This window comes from Neophocaena asiaeorientalis, unplaced genomic scaffold (genome assembly GCF_003031525.2).
Source record: "Neophocaena asiaeorientalis asiaeorientalis breed wild unplaced genomic scaffold, Neophocaena_asiaeorientalis_V1.1 scaffold171, whole genome shotgun sequence".
Classification (NCBI taxonomy): domain Eukaryota; kingdom Metazoa; phylum Chordata; class Mammalia; order Artiodactyla; family Phocoenidae; genus Neophocaena; species Neophocaena asiaeorientalis.
Window position 1 is genome coordinate 11821807 of NW_020174013.1, and position 12405 is coordinate 11834211.

Sequence of the window (12405 nt, forward strand, 5' to 3'; positions counted from 1 at the left end):
GCTCTGGGGGAGGGGGTGCTGGATGTGGAACAGTCATCCTGATTGTGCCAAGAAGGTCAGTGAGCAGGTTTGCCTGGACAGGGGAGCCCAAGGACACCTTGGGCTGACAGCTCTGCATTGCTGTGCCCCTAGATGGATCTGAAAACAAAAGCAGAAATCCAAGGTCGGGAGAGCTCAGCCTGAAGAGCCTCTGATCCGTTGCTCTTGATTTGCTGTCAGGTCCTTTCCCTTGTCAGGCTCAGTAGGTGTACAAATAACACTGTTCCAAAAGCTGACCCAGAGAAGTTTCCGTGTGTTCAGGACATCGATGGTTTCCGGTGCTGCAGTGGGTAGCTCAACACACTTAAAATCACAGGAGGACAACCGCGTGTGTTTTTCTTCCTCTGGAAAGCCAGTTAGCTGAAAATCCACACAGGAGTAATGCAAGTCTTTCAAAACATTAGCAACCAATTGGTGGCTTCCGATGGCCAAGAAGTGTCTGTGCATCCCAAGTCCTGCCTGCCCTACGCCTACCCAAGTGTCCCCAGCACATCCAGCCTCCGGACTGATTTGTCAGCCTATTCCTGGGGGGGTGACAGTTGCTGGAGCAGCTGCCCGTAACCTGTGGGAGGTGGATCCTGGGGGTTTTGGATCAAAGGGGTCAGCAAACTTTTTCTGTAGGAGGCCCAATAATAAATTTTAGGTTTTGTGGGGTTAAGAAGCAAAATGAGAATATTATTGTTACATAGGTAATTTATATAGGTACTTATAAAACAATTGCCATGAAATTTTTATTGACCAAACTTAAAGTATAATAGCAATAATTGAGCACAATTTTTTTTTGTAGTATAGGTCTACTATTGAAAAGAATGAATTTTTTTCTTTTGTTGGAGGTAACATTTTGCTTCATTTAGGTTTAGTGTTTGTGTTCCCTACCATCAAAATCTTCACTTATAAAAGCTAGTCCTAGATCAGGGACCAGATATGCCCCATTGGGTGTAGTTGGCTGACCCTTGACCCAACAAAAGCAGTGTGCAACTCCATATGAGCTCTACCTAACTTTTTTTCTATAGACCAGATAATTAACATTTTCTGCATGTATATGTCAGGCAAATAGATGTTGCTATGATTAAATAAAATGCAGACTAATTTAAAAGAATTATTGTATTTAAAGTAGCCCTTTGTCTTTATGGATTTTCTTAATCAGTAGATGCCATCACATGGGGAGCGGGTGGCATTTTTTGATGTCAACAGATCAGCACACAAAAAACATACTATGCACAGAATTCTTGCCCTGAGTTTACATTAGGCTGTAAGACTCTCAAACTACTACCAGAGAAGCTGATATTTATCACCTATATGCCTAGTTTCTTAAGAGAGGTAGTGCTGGTTTACAACCAACCTCATGATGATGGTGACGACAAACAGGGCAGAGCATCAGCTAGGGAGTAACGGAATCATGCTTTCCTCAGTCGTTTTGTTTTGTCCCTTCCCTGGTGTGTTCACTCAGTGCAGGCTCAGGAGGCTCCAGAAGCAGAGTCTGCCCTCATCCTAAAGAATGAAGGTGCTGGGGGACCTGGTCCATGAAATCTCCTTGAGGGGCAGGCAAGTGAGATGGAAGCCAGTTGAGGAAGGGAGGAAATGCACAGGAAGTGAGCGGTTCCTGTGGCCGGGCTGTGCTGGGAGATGGCACACATGTAACCTCATTTCATCTCTTCTGAATTAGCCCATTCTGCTGGTCGGCCATAGCTAGGTATTTCCCTGTTCAGAATTTCTGGTTGCAGGGCAGAGTAGGGGTGGCTGCTAGCCAAGTGTCTGATAATCCTTCATTGTTGGGCTGTTTTGAAAACAATATGTATTTATATATATAGAACAGGGCTTCACGATTTTGAAAGATGCCAATGTATAGAAAGCTTTTCCAGTCATCAGAGCCATTTTGCCAGGCTTTTTTTTTTTTTTTTTTTGCGGTACTTGGGCCTCTCACTGTTGTGGCCTCTCCCGTTGTGGAGCACAGGCTCTGGACGTGCAGGCTCAGCGGCCATGGCTCACGGGCCCAGCTGCTCCGCGGCATGTGGGATCTTCCCGGACCGGGACACGAACCCGTGTCCCCTGCATCGGCAGGCGAACTCTCAACCACTGCGCCACCAGGGAAGCCCCAGGCTTTTTTTTTTCTTCCTGAGTACCCTTGGATGTCCCTAGGAGGAGGAAGTGCCCCTGCATCCAGACATAGCGCCTGGACTAAGCACAACTGGAGACTTAAATTGTGGTGAATGTGGATCTTCTGATTCTGTTATCTATGGATTAAGTGCCATCTGAGGTTAAAAAAATGCTGACTCTTAAGAAAGCTGTCCTCGCTAGGAGAGTATGCTCTCAGCTCTGGGGAACCACACAGTATCCGTGGACAGGAATCAGTGAAGGGTGGCTATGATCTCTATGCTTCTTTTGTAGTTTTGGGCTTGCGGGACACTCTCCAAAGTTCTTACTTTCTGAAATTCTTTTCCTCCACTTGGGAAAAGTTAAGACTAGGTAGATCAGGACAGGTTGCCTTCTGTCTTATGTTCTGGACAAAAAGGATGTGTGTCAGTATGCAAAACTGTGAGAACGTTATTAGTACAAACGGACTTTTTTAAAAAATTGAGATAATGGACATCTAACATTGTATTAATTTCAGGTTACCACTTATATATTTTCTGTAAAATACTCTGGGAGTTCCCTGGTGGTCTACTGTTAGGACTCTGTGCTTTCACTGCTGTGGCCTGGGTTCAATCCCAGGTCAGGGAACTAAGATCTCACAAGCCGCGTGCCGCAGCCCAAAAAAAACTCTGTTAATAAACTTGCCACATGAACTAATTTTGAATCACTATATTTAAAAATGACACATATGTTTAGAGCAGCATTTTTTTTTAATATAAATTTATTTATTTACTTATGGCTGCGTTGGGTCTTCGTTGCTGCGTGCAGGCTTTTCTCTAGTTGCGGCGAGTGGGGGCTACTCTTCGTTGCGGTGTGTGGGCTTCTCATTGCGGTGGCTTCTCTTGTTGCGGAGCACGGGCTCTAGGCACGTGGGCTTCAGTAGTTGTGGCACGTGAGCTCAGTAGTTGTGGCTTTTAGGCTCTAGAGCACAGGCTCAGTAGTTGTGGTGCACGGACTTAGTTGCTCCGCGGCATGTAGGATCTTCCCGGACCAGGGCTCGAACCCGTGTCCCCTGCATTGGCAGGCAGATTCTTAACCACTGCACCACCAGGGAAGTCCCTAGAGCAACATTTAAAGAAGCACAAGCATCCAGGTACAACTGATTACGTTTATCACTAATCTCCTCCCTCCATTATGTAGCCAAGGAGTCCTTTTGCTGCAACACACCAGGCCGGTTATTACTCAGGTACTCACTATTTTCCAAAAGTTCCTTTTTAGCTTTTTTTTTTTTTTTTAAACCTCCTTGGCCTTGAAGATTCTGTTTCCTCTGCTCGTCCTTTGCCAATGCTGTGGCTAAATCCCACTCGTCTTTTAATGGCCATCTTCGACCCAACATCCTTTCTCAGCCATCTTCCTTCCCTCATTTAACTCTTCCTTCAAGCCTCGCGTCAAATCACATTATACCTTCTTTATGCTTAGAACAATTGCTTTTATTTTGCACATATTTCATGCTGCTTTTTTCCTTTGCTTTCCCTTTCTCTCATACTTCTCACACCCCATCAACTCTTTCCAACACATACACACACAGAGATTCCAAATATCATGAGCATATTAAGTGAGAGGATTAGGTATTACCTACAATTTTGTCCTACTACTATGTACTCTGAGTACAGGCCTTTGATTTTATTTTTTTCCTTCATACGTCCTATTTCTCTGCTAATCTCTTTCAAACCATTTCTATTGTTCTCTGTAATAAATTTACATCAAATATTGTGCTTAGCTTTATTCTGCAATATGTTCTCATCTCTGCCCCCTCCCACCACCTTGCTCCTTTTTTTTGTTTTTTTGTTATTTTGGTACAGATGGGTCTCTAAATCGTATTATTGTTTTGAGAAAGACTAAAATTCTTTCTGGACTAGAACTTACCTTTTGTACATATCAGCATATTGAAACACATGTATATTTTTAAAAAAACACAACATGTGTGAAATGTAAAGAGAAAATACTTTTCTTACAGATGTAATTGCAATTACCAGTTCCCCAAATGTCATTCTATGCATCTAACTTCCATGGATCCCACAAACACTTGGGTAACCCCTAGTGCCCTATTTCTTGGCCATCTCGGGAAGTACATAAACTGCCACGCAGGCTACTGGCACAAACAATTAGAAGGTAGTCCGTTAATAATGCAGAATGCACTTAAAAACTTTCCCAAAAGTCAGAGAGATTAACTCAAGGTCATTAAAAAACGTGATTGTTTCAAGAAAATGAGAAGTCATCTTATATGCTCAGCGTGGGGCTGAACAGAAGCTGCTTGGCATGGTTATGAGGGAATATCCATGTCTTCTTGATTCAGACTCCTTCTTGGTCTTTTTCTTTGGGCAACAAAAGCCTTGCCAGGCAATAACTAGCTTTATTGATGCGTGAGTTGTTCTGGCCCTCAGAACAGATGTTGCATCACAGGAGACCATCATTCAAAGAGCAATTTTAAATACTTGAATTGCACCACAGAATCATAAATTATTAACATGTCTCCATGTTGTGATTTGGAAATGTAAAGATGGGAAATGAGAGAAAAACACAGAACCAGAGAGAAACTGGAAAGGTGAAATGCCAAAGTTACCCAAACAAAAAAAAGGAGCATACCATTATGAGAAAGAAATCATTACATGAAAAACCAAATGTTCCTCCATTGGAGTTTTTTCCTTTACTTACAGAATCATACTTTCAAAGCTTAGCCCCACGAAAGAATTTCTTTCAACTGTGTGGATGTTTATATTATCTTGAATATCTCTAGAAGAAAGTACAGACAAATTAGGTATTTATGTCAGCTCCACTCCATGTCACCTCCCCACAAGCAGTCTACTTGGCATGGTGTAGTCTTTAGCTGAGGTAATGTTGGAATAGCTGTTGTTCTGAAAGGTTGATGAGCTCAATGTTTGGGAAGTGAATGGCATCTCATTTACCTTTAGTATATCAGTTCTTCTTAACAATGGAATTGCAGACATGCAGCCTCTTCCCTCTCTGAAAGTCTTCTTAGCTAATTCAACTGTGCTGAGGTTCTAACAGACTCATTTGTTACCCTTGCCTCCACAGTTGGTACCTGATCAATAGGACAAAGTCACTTAAGCTGACCTTTCATCTCCAGACCAAACTTCTCCATCCACCTTACTTGGGCCTTCATCTTCCTCCATCTGAATCCCCTTCTCAAAGCTAGTTTCCTTCCTCTGTTCTCCTTGGGTCACAGAAATTTTTATCACTGGTTTTTCTCCTCCTGACTGAAAGGATGAAGAAAGTCTCGGTTTTCTGTTTGTACCCCTCATCCTCTGAAGCTTCCCTGTTGGGTCTGATCTAACATGTAAATGTAAAAAGAGTAAATTGCTTGGAACAATTTGAGAAATGGGGGATATTCTCTAGTTTTCCCTCTCCCTCCCTCTCTCCTTCCTTCCTTAGCTCATTGCATCTCTTCCCTACCTCTTCCTTTTGGCTCTGTCCAGATTCTTACAATTTCACTATGGAAAATAAACTTGCTATTATACATTGCCTTTTCTCTTGCTCTTTCAAAAGACATCGTCATTAACACTTCACTGTGAGTTTGTCAGGTGGTTTCTTTATGCTTAGGGCAGCATGGGAATTCTGGAGGGAAGAGGAGACGATGGTGGAAGACAAAGGGGGTTACAGGAGGGAGGTATGTAAGGTACTAAATAGTGAAGAAAGGGGAGACTTCCTGATTTGCTACAAGCTGGCTCTGTTGACAACTGTCTTACTGAGGAGCCTGCTGACTTTCTCCAAACTGAGATTAGCTGGCCTTAAGGTAAAACCGAGGACACTTGCTGGTTGCCTTCCTACCTCTGCTCACCCAGAGCAACATCTTTGGAGGATGTAGACTACACAGTGCATATTACAGGCCCAGAGGCTGTTGGGCAGGACAGCTATCGAGTAAAGAGTTGGTAACCACTCTTCAAACTTACAGTAACACCTTTTGGAGAGATTGAATCTTGTGAACAGCTGGCAAGTGCTTAATACCTGTGTTGGATATTAACCTAGAAAGAGACAAACTGAGAGTGAGTGAAAAACGAAGCTGGTTATTTTAACAATTGCTAGAGTCTAAGCTTTCCAAATTCAAAATATCAATTTTGAGCTTTCAGAAAAACCTACCAGAAAATCCCATAATACACTTGAATCATGCTAATGTTTTCTATTTTAAGACTCTAACCAGGATATAGGAAGCTACTGATACCTTAGAGAAAGGAAACTTACACTTCAGGCACAAAGATCTGCTAGTATACCACAAGGCATACCTTTTTTTTTTTTTATTAACATCTTTATTGGAGTATAATTGCTTTACAATGGTGTGTTAGTTTCTGCTTTATAACAAAGTGAATCAGCTATACATATACATATGTTCCCATATCTCTTTCCTCTTGTGTCTCCCTCCCTCCCACCCTCCCTGTCCCACCCCTCTAGGTGGTCACAAAGCTGATCTCCCTGTGCTATACGGCTGCTTCCCACTAGCTATCTATTTTACGTTTGGTAGTGTATATATGTCCATGCCACTCTCTCACTCTGTCACAGCTTACCCTTCCCCCTCCCCATATCCTCAAGTCTATTCTCTAGTAGGTCTCTGTGTTTATCCCAGTCTTGCCCCTAGGTTCTTCATGACCTTTTTTTTTTTTCTTAGATTCCATATATATGTGTTAGCATATGGTATTTGTTTTCCTTTCTGACTTACTTTACTCTGTACGACAGACTCAAGGTCCATCCACCTCACCACAAATAACTCAATTTCATTTCTTTTTATGGCTGAGTAATATTCCATTGTACAGTTGTGCATTTCTAAGAATTTGTACACTTCTTCCAGGTTGTCCATTTTGTTGGCATAGAGTTGCATGAGAGAGTAACCTCTCATGATCCTTTGTATTTCTGCAGTGTCAGTTGTTACTTCTCCTTTTTCACTTCTAATTCTATTGAAGGTCTTGTTTCGTATCCATTCAGCCAATCTGTGTCTTTTGGTGGGAGCATTTAGTCCATTTACATTTAAGGTAATTATTGATATGTATGTTCCTATTCCCATTTTCTTAATTGTTTTGGGTTCGTTATTGTAGGTCTTTTCCTTCTCTTGTGTTTCCTGCCTAGAGAAGTTCCTTTAGCATTTGTTTTAAAGCTGGTTTGTTGGTCCTGAGCTGTCTCAGCTTTTGCTTGTCTGTAAAGGTTTTAATTTCTCCATCAAATCTGAAGAGATCCTTGCTGGGTAGAGTAATCTTGGTTGTAGGTTTTTCTCCTTCATCTCTTTAAATATGTCCTGCCACTCCTTTCTGGCTTGCTGAGTTTCTGCTGAAAGATCAGCTGTTGTTCTTATGGGGATTCCCTTGTGTGTTATTTGTTGTGTTTCCCTTGCTGCTTTTAATATGTTTTCTTTGTATTTAATTTTTGACAGTTTGATTAATATGTGTCTTGTCGTGTTTCTCCTTGGATTTATCCTGTATGGGACTCTCTGTGCTTCCTGGACTTGATTAACTATTTCCTTTCCCATATTAGGGAAGTTTTCAAGTATAATCTCTTCAAATATTTTCTCAGTCCCTTTCTTTTTCTTTTCTTCTTCTGGGACACCTATAATTCGAATGTTGGTGTTTTTAATGTTAATGCTATCTTAAGAAAAGATAAATTAACATGATCCAAAAGCAGCTTGCAACTAGAAAACAGAATTTTCCTAAATCATCCCCTGTTTCCAATTTCCACATACTCTTTGAAGAACTGCCTCTTCTCCAAGTGATTCTGTTGAGATTAGGGCATGAGTTCCACATCCTTTGACCTCAGAGTATGTATGTGACCTAAGCTGGGCTCATCAGACCCTCTCCTGGGAAGAAGTTGAAGGTTGGTTACAGATGAGTCCACTGATACCATCACTCTCAAGTGAAAGTCCACATATTTCTACAGCTGAGATTTCCAGAGCTATATTGGATCATTTCCAAGGCCTGTGTGTCTTGGCCTGGGTTCCCCAGGAAGCAGAGCCTGAGATAAAAGCTGGCTTGCATTTAGTATATTTGATAATATGTGTTCAGAGAGTTTGGGACAGGTGGAATGAAACAGAGATGGAAGAAAGGGAATCAGTACAAGAATGAGTTATTGTACTGTATTGAGTTGTCGACCACTACTAGTGACTGGTCTTTAATGCCAAGGACTTGACTTAGGAGATTTTCAAAATGGGTATCAGAACTATTGCTCTGAATGGGGGAAAAGGGGAGGCATTTATCCACTGACTAGTATTTCCGGTTGGTGGAAGGTATCCCCATGGTGTTAAGTCCACTCTGACGTGCACACTTGTGGGTACCCAGCAAGTTCCTACTGGGCATCACTTACAGTGGTGTAGAAGAAGCCCCAGGACTAGAAATGAGAGGTACACAAGGCCAGAGTAGCTGCTCTACAGTTGAAATTAAGCTGCATTAAGCTGGTTGAAATTTGGGTGGAACTGGCTTCCATAGCAGTGGTGAAAAAGATTTTCAAGTTGACCCATGAGAGTTGTCTGACACACTGTTCTTCAGTATTTCCCGGGCTCCTGTAGGTTACTCAGAATCCTTCCAGTTCCTTCCCACTCCCATTTCCCTTTTCTCTGTGTGCCTTACCTAAGACAAAGTTGGTCTTAGTTGCCTGCAACCTAACGAACCTTCACCGGTGCACTCATCATTGTGAAAGATCGTGTGTCTTTTGGGTTTATGATTCTAGAGGAGACTTCAGTGTCTTGTTCTCTGCTGCTGTCTTCAGAAAGCCAGTGCATTCTCCCTACAGGTCCCTGAGAACCTGTAATGGTTCTTAGATGTTTTGCTCCTTCTTGGTTCCCAAGTGATCCACACAGAACCCATTCTGGTCAGTTCTTCCTTTGATTATTTCATTAGCCCTTGAGATCGTCTCCCTTTGTTTATTTGTGGGAAAGAGCTGTTAACGTGCTTTTGTTAGGAATTTGTTGTGTTATTTACTTTAAAAATTTTCACAGTGAAAAATAAATTGTTTTGTGTAGAGACCTGAGTGAACACAAGCATATACAGCTGTTTAAATACTGGCACACTCAAGATACAGCCAAGTTCCAGAACCCTCCAAGTTATGTTGTGTTGCCCTTTGTAGTTACCTCTCCTTCTACTTCCTATTCCTACCAACCACTGATCAGTTTCTATTTCTATAATTTTGCCTTTTCCAAAATGTCATATCAGTGCAACCATATGTTATGGAACTTCTTTCATACAGTATAATGCATTTGAGATTCTTCCATGTTATTGTACGTATCAGTAGTTCACTGGGTTTTTTTTGTGAATATTTATTTATTTAATTTATATTGGCTGCTCTGGGTCTTAGTTGCGGCATGCATGTGGGATATAGTACCCTGACCAGGGTTCGAACCTGGGCCCCCTGCATTGGGAGATGGAGTCTTACCTGGTGGACCACCAGGGAAGTCCCAGTAGTTCACTGTTTTTTATTGCAGACTAGTCTTCCATTGTAAGGATATACCACAGTTTGTTTATTCATTCGTAGGTTGAAGGACATGTAGGTTGTTTCCAGTTTTTGTGATTATAAAAAAGCTGCTTTAAAAATTTGTGTATAGTGTGTGTGTGTGTGTGAGAGAGAGAGAGAGAGACAGACAGAGAGACAGAGACAGAGACTGAGACTGACAGAGGGAGGGAGGGAGGGAGAGAGGGAACATTTCTACTTTTCTTGGGTAAATACGTATGAGTGGGATTACTAGGTCGATGGTAAGTGTATGTTTAACTTTATTAGAAACTGCCCAACTGTTTTCCAAAGTGGCTCTACCATTTTGCACTCTCACTAGCAATGTATGAGAGTTCTAGTGGCTCAACATCCTTTGGTTATTTTAAAAAGTATATTCTTTGAATATAAAAGTAATACATATGTATTGTGAAACTTATGGAAAATATGGAAACATCTACAGCAGACAGTAAAAATCACTTCTAGTTTCACTACCCAGAGATAGCTTCTGTTAACATCTGGAGTTTGAAGTTTCTAACCAAAACAAATAACTTCCATGATGGCTCTCCACCACCTCTGAGTTTCTACACAGAGAAGTTCCAACAGAAACATTGCCATAACTAAATATCTGCTAGCTTGACACAGGCTTATTCTACATTTGTTAAATAATCATATCCAGCCTTCTACTATTTTTAGATCTCTTCCCATGGGTCTATGCAGTATTCTTTTAATGAGACATCAAAGCAAGGACCATACTTAATATTCTTTGACAATCTATACTACTGGTGCAGATTGGGAATACAGTATGTGCTCATAAAATATTAGGTTAATTGGTTGTTGGTTCTAAAACATTTCTTGCTTCTGTCACGAAGAATGTATTAAAACGCTTATGCAGTGAATTTACTTGTCAGGTATCACGGATACTTGGAGTAATTAATCTTAAACAGAGGCAAGGAGGTCTGGAGGCCAGGAATCAGGAGAATGTACATGCCAGCTCTGGCATGAACTAGATGCAAGCCATTTCATCTTTCCAGACTGGAAAGGCTGTGGAGTGTGTGAATATCAAGGTAGATATTATATCAGACACCGCTGAGCCCTGCTTCACATCCTCTTGCTCCATCTTTTACTCTAGCGGTTACCATAGCAACCATCTACATACGGATTTAACTTAGCAGACACTGGCCCTCAGTTATGCTGGGTATCTCTCATTCTGTATCCTCGGCTCCTCTACCACCTCTGAGTAGGACCCTTATGGGAATCTGCTCAACTATTTTGAGGCATGGGGCAGATTGGGAGGTACAAGGGAGTTAGCACCCCATAGTGCACCACCTCTTCTAGTGGTGAACTCTTCCACTCCTTGGGTGAACAACTCTTAATGTATTCTAAATGACAGCTTAGATGGGCTCTAGCATAATTGGGCCTTGATTTCCTGGTGGCATTCAGCCGATAATACATTCTTGAGTTGCCTTTCCCTCATTCCTTCTTTTCTTCTTAGTCATCTAATCTCTTTTCTCCAGTTTGAATGTAAAATAAAATACTCACTTGTTAAGTCCTTGCTCAGACATATTTTGGATCACCTAGACTGAGACCGATACTAACTTGTACTGAATTTCACATTTTACACAGACTCACTGATGGTTGCCATTTGCCTTCACTCCAAATCTGTCTCCACTTGCAGCCCAGCCTTGTTTCTCTTCCTTCTTTTACAGTAAAGTTTCTAGAAAGAGTTGTCTGCGTATGCTATCTTCATTTTCTCATGTTCTATTCCTCTTTAATTTGTTGAGGATGCTCCAGTTTGTTTTCATTCTGTACCTCTCCACTGAAACTACTTTTGTCATGCCCCAAATGTACCAACCCATAAACAATGAATCTAATGAACAATTTAAATTCTCATTTTTTAGACCTTTCAGGAGAATTCAGTACTCTCTGCCAGACTCTCTCTTCTCTTAGTTTCTGTCCAATCACACTTTTCTATTATTCCACCTCTTTCTTTGTTACTCCTTTTAAGTTTTTTGTTGTTGACGCCCCCTCCTCTAGACATACTCTGGAGCCTTCTGCCTTTTTTCTCTATAGTCTTGCTGGGAAGGTCTCATTTTCCCCATGGCTTCAAGTAGTATCAATATGATGACGACTCCTAGATTTATACTTGACTTCTGACCCCTCTAGTTTATCCTAGTTAAAGTTTACTTTACATATCCTCTTCTGAATGTCTCATTGACATAGCAAACTAAACTAGTTCCCACCATCACTTTCACAAAACTGCTCCTCTCAATTCTTCCTCATAAACAGCACTCCCATCTATCAGTTATTTGTTAGAAATGTGACATTAAACTTGGCTTTGTCACCCTCATTCCCCAACATCCAGTCCATCTCAACATCATCTTAGATTCCATTTCCATACAGTTTCTTCCATCTCGACTGACGTCATTCTAGAACAAGCCACCATCATCTTTCCTCTAGATTTCTGCAATAGTCTCCTCCTTTCCACACATTTAATCTTGTCTTTTCAAACCCATTCTCCATACAGCACACAGAGCATTCTTTTAAAAAATGTAAATAAGATGACGTTAGTCCTTTGCTTTTCTTTAGTTGTTTCCTATAATAAAATTTATACTCCTTCCTACTTGCACTTGAACCCTCAACTCATGCCATTCACCCAATTCACTTCAGCACCAGTGGCTTTCTTTCAATTCTTCACATGCACTAAGTTCTTCCCTGTATCCAGGCATTTGCACATGCTCTATCTGGAAGGCTCACCACCCACACATCACCTGGCCAACCTCAACTCATCCTTCAGGGTTCAGTTACAAATGTCGT

At 41.4% G+C, this 12405-nt stretch overlaps 1 protein-coding gene across 3 annotated transcripts in view; it reads right to left on the reverse strand.

The window, feature by feature from the left end:
• FSHR (follicle stimulating hormone receptor) overlaps positions 1–12405 on the reverse strand; it is a 163610-nt gene that overhangs the window by 21320 nt on the left and 129885 nt on the right. For 2 of the 3 annotated variants that reach the window (XM_024753493.1, XM_024753492.1), the window contains exons 5-6: positions 6084–6155; positions 4828–4905 (exon numbers count right to left, since the gene is read on the reverse strand). In XM_024753493.1, coding sequence (XP_024609261.1) covers positions 4828–4905; positions 6084–6155 — 150 coding nt within the window. The remainder of the gene's footprint in view (positions 1–4827; positions 4906–6083; positions 6156–12405) is intronic. The other variant, XM_024753494.1, reaches the window with a different exon arrangement.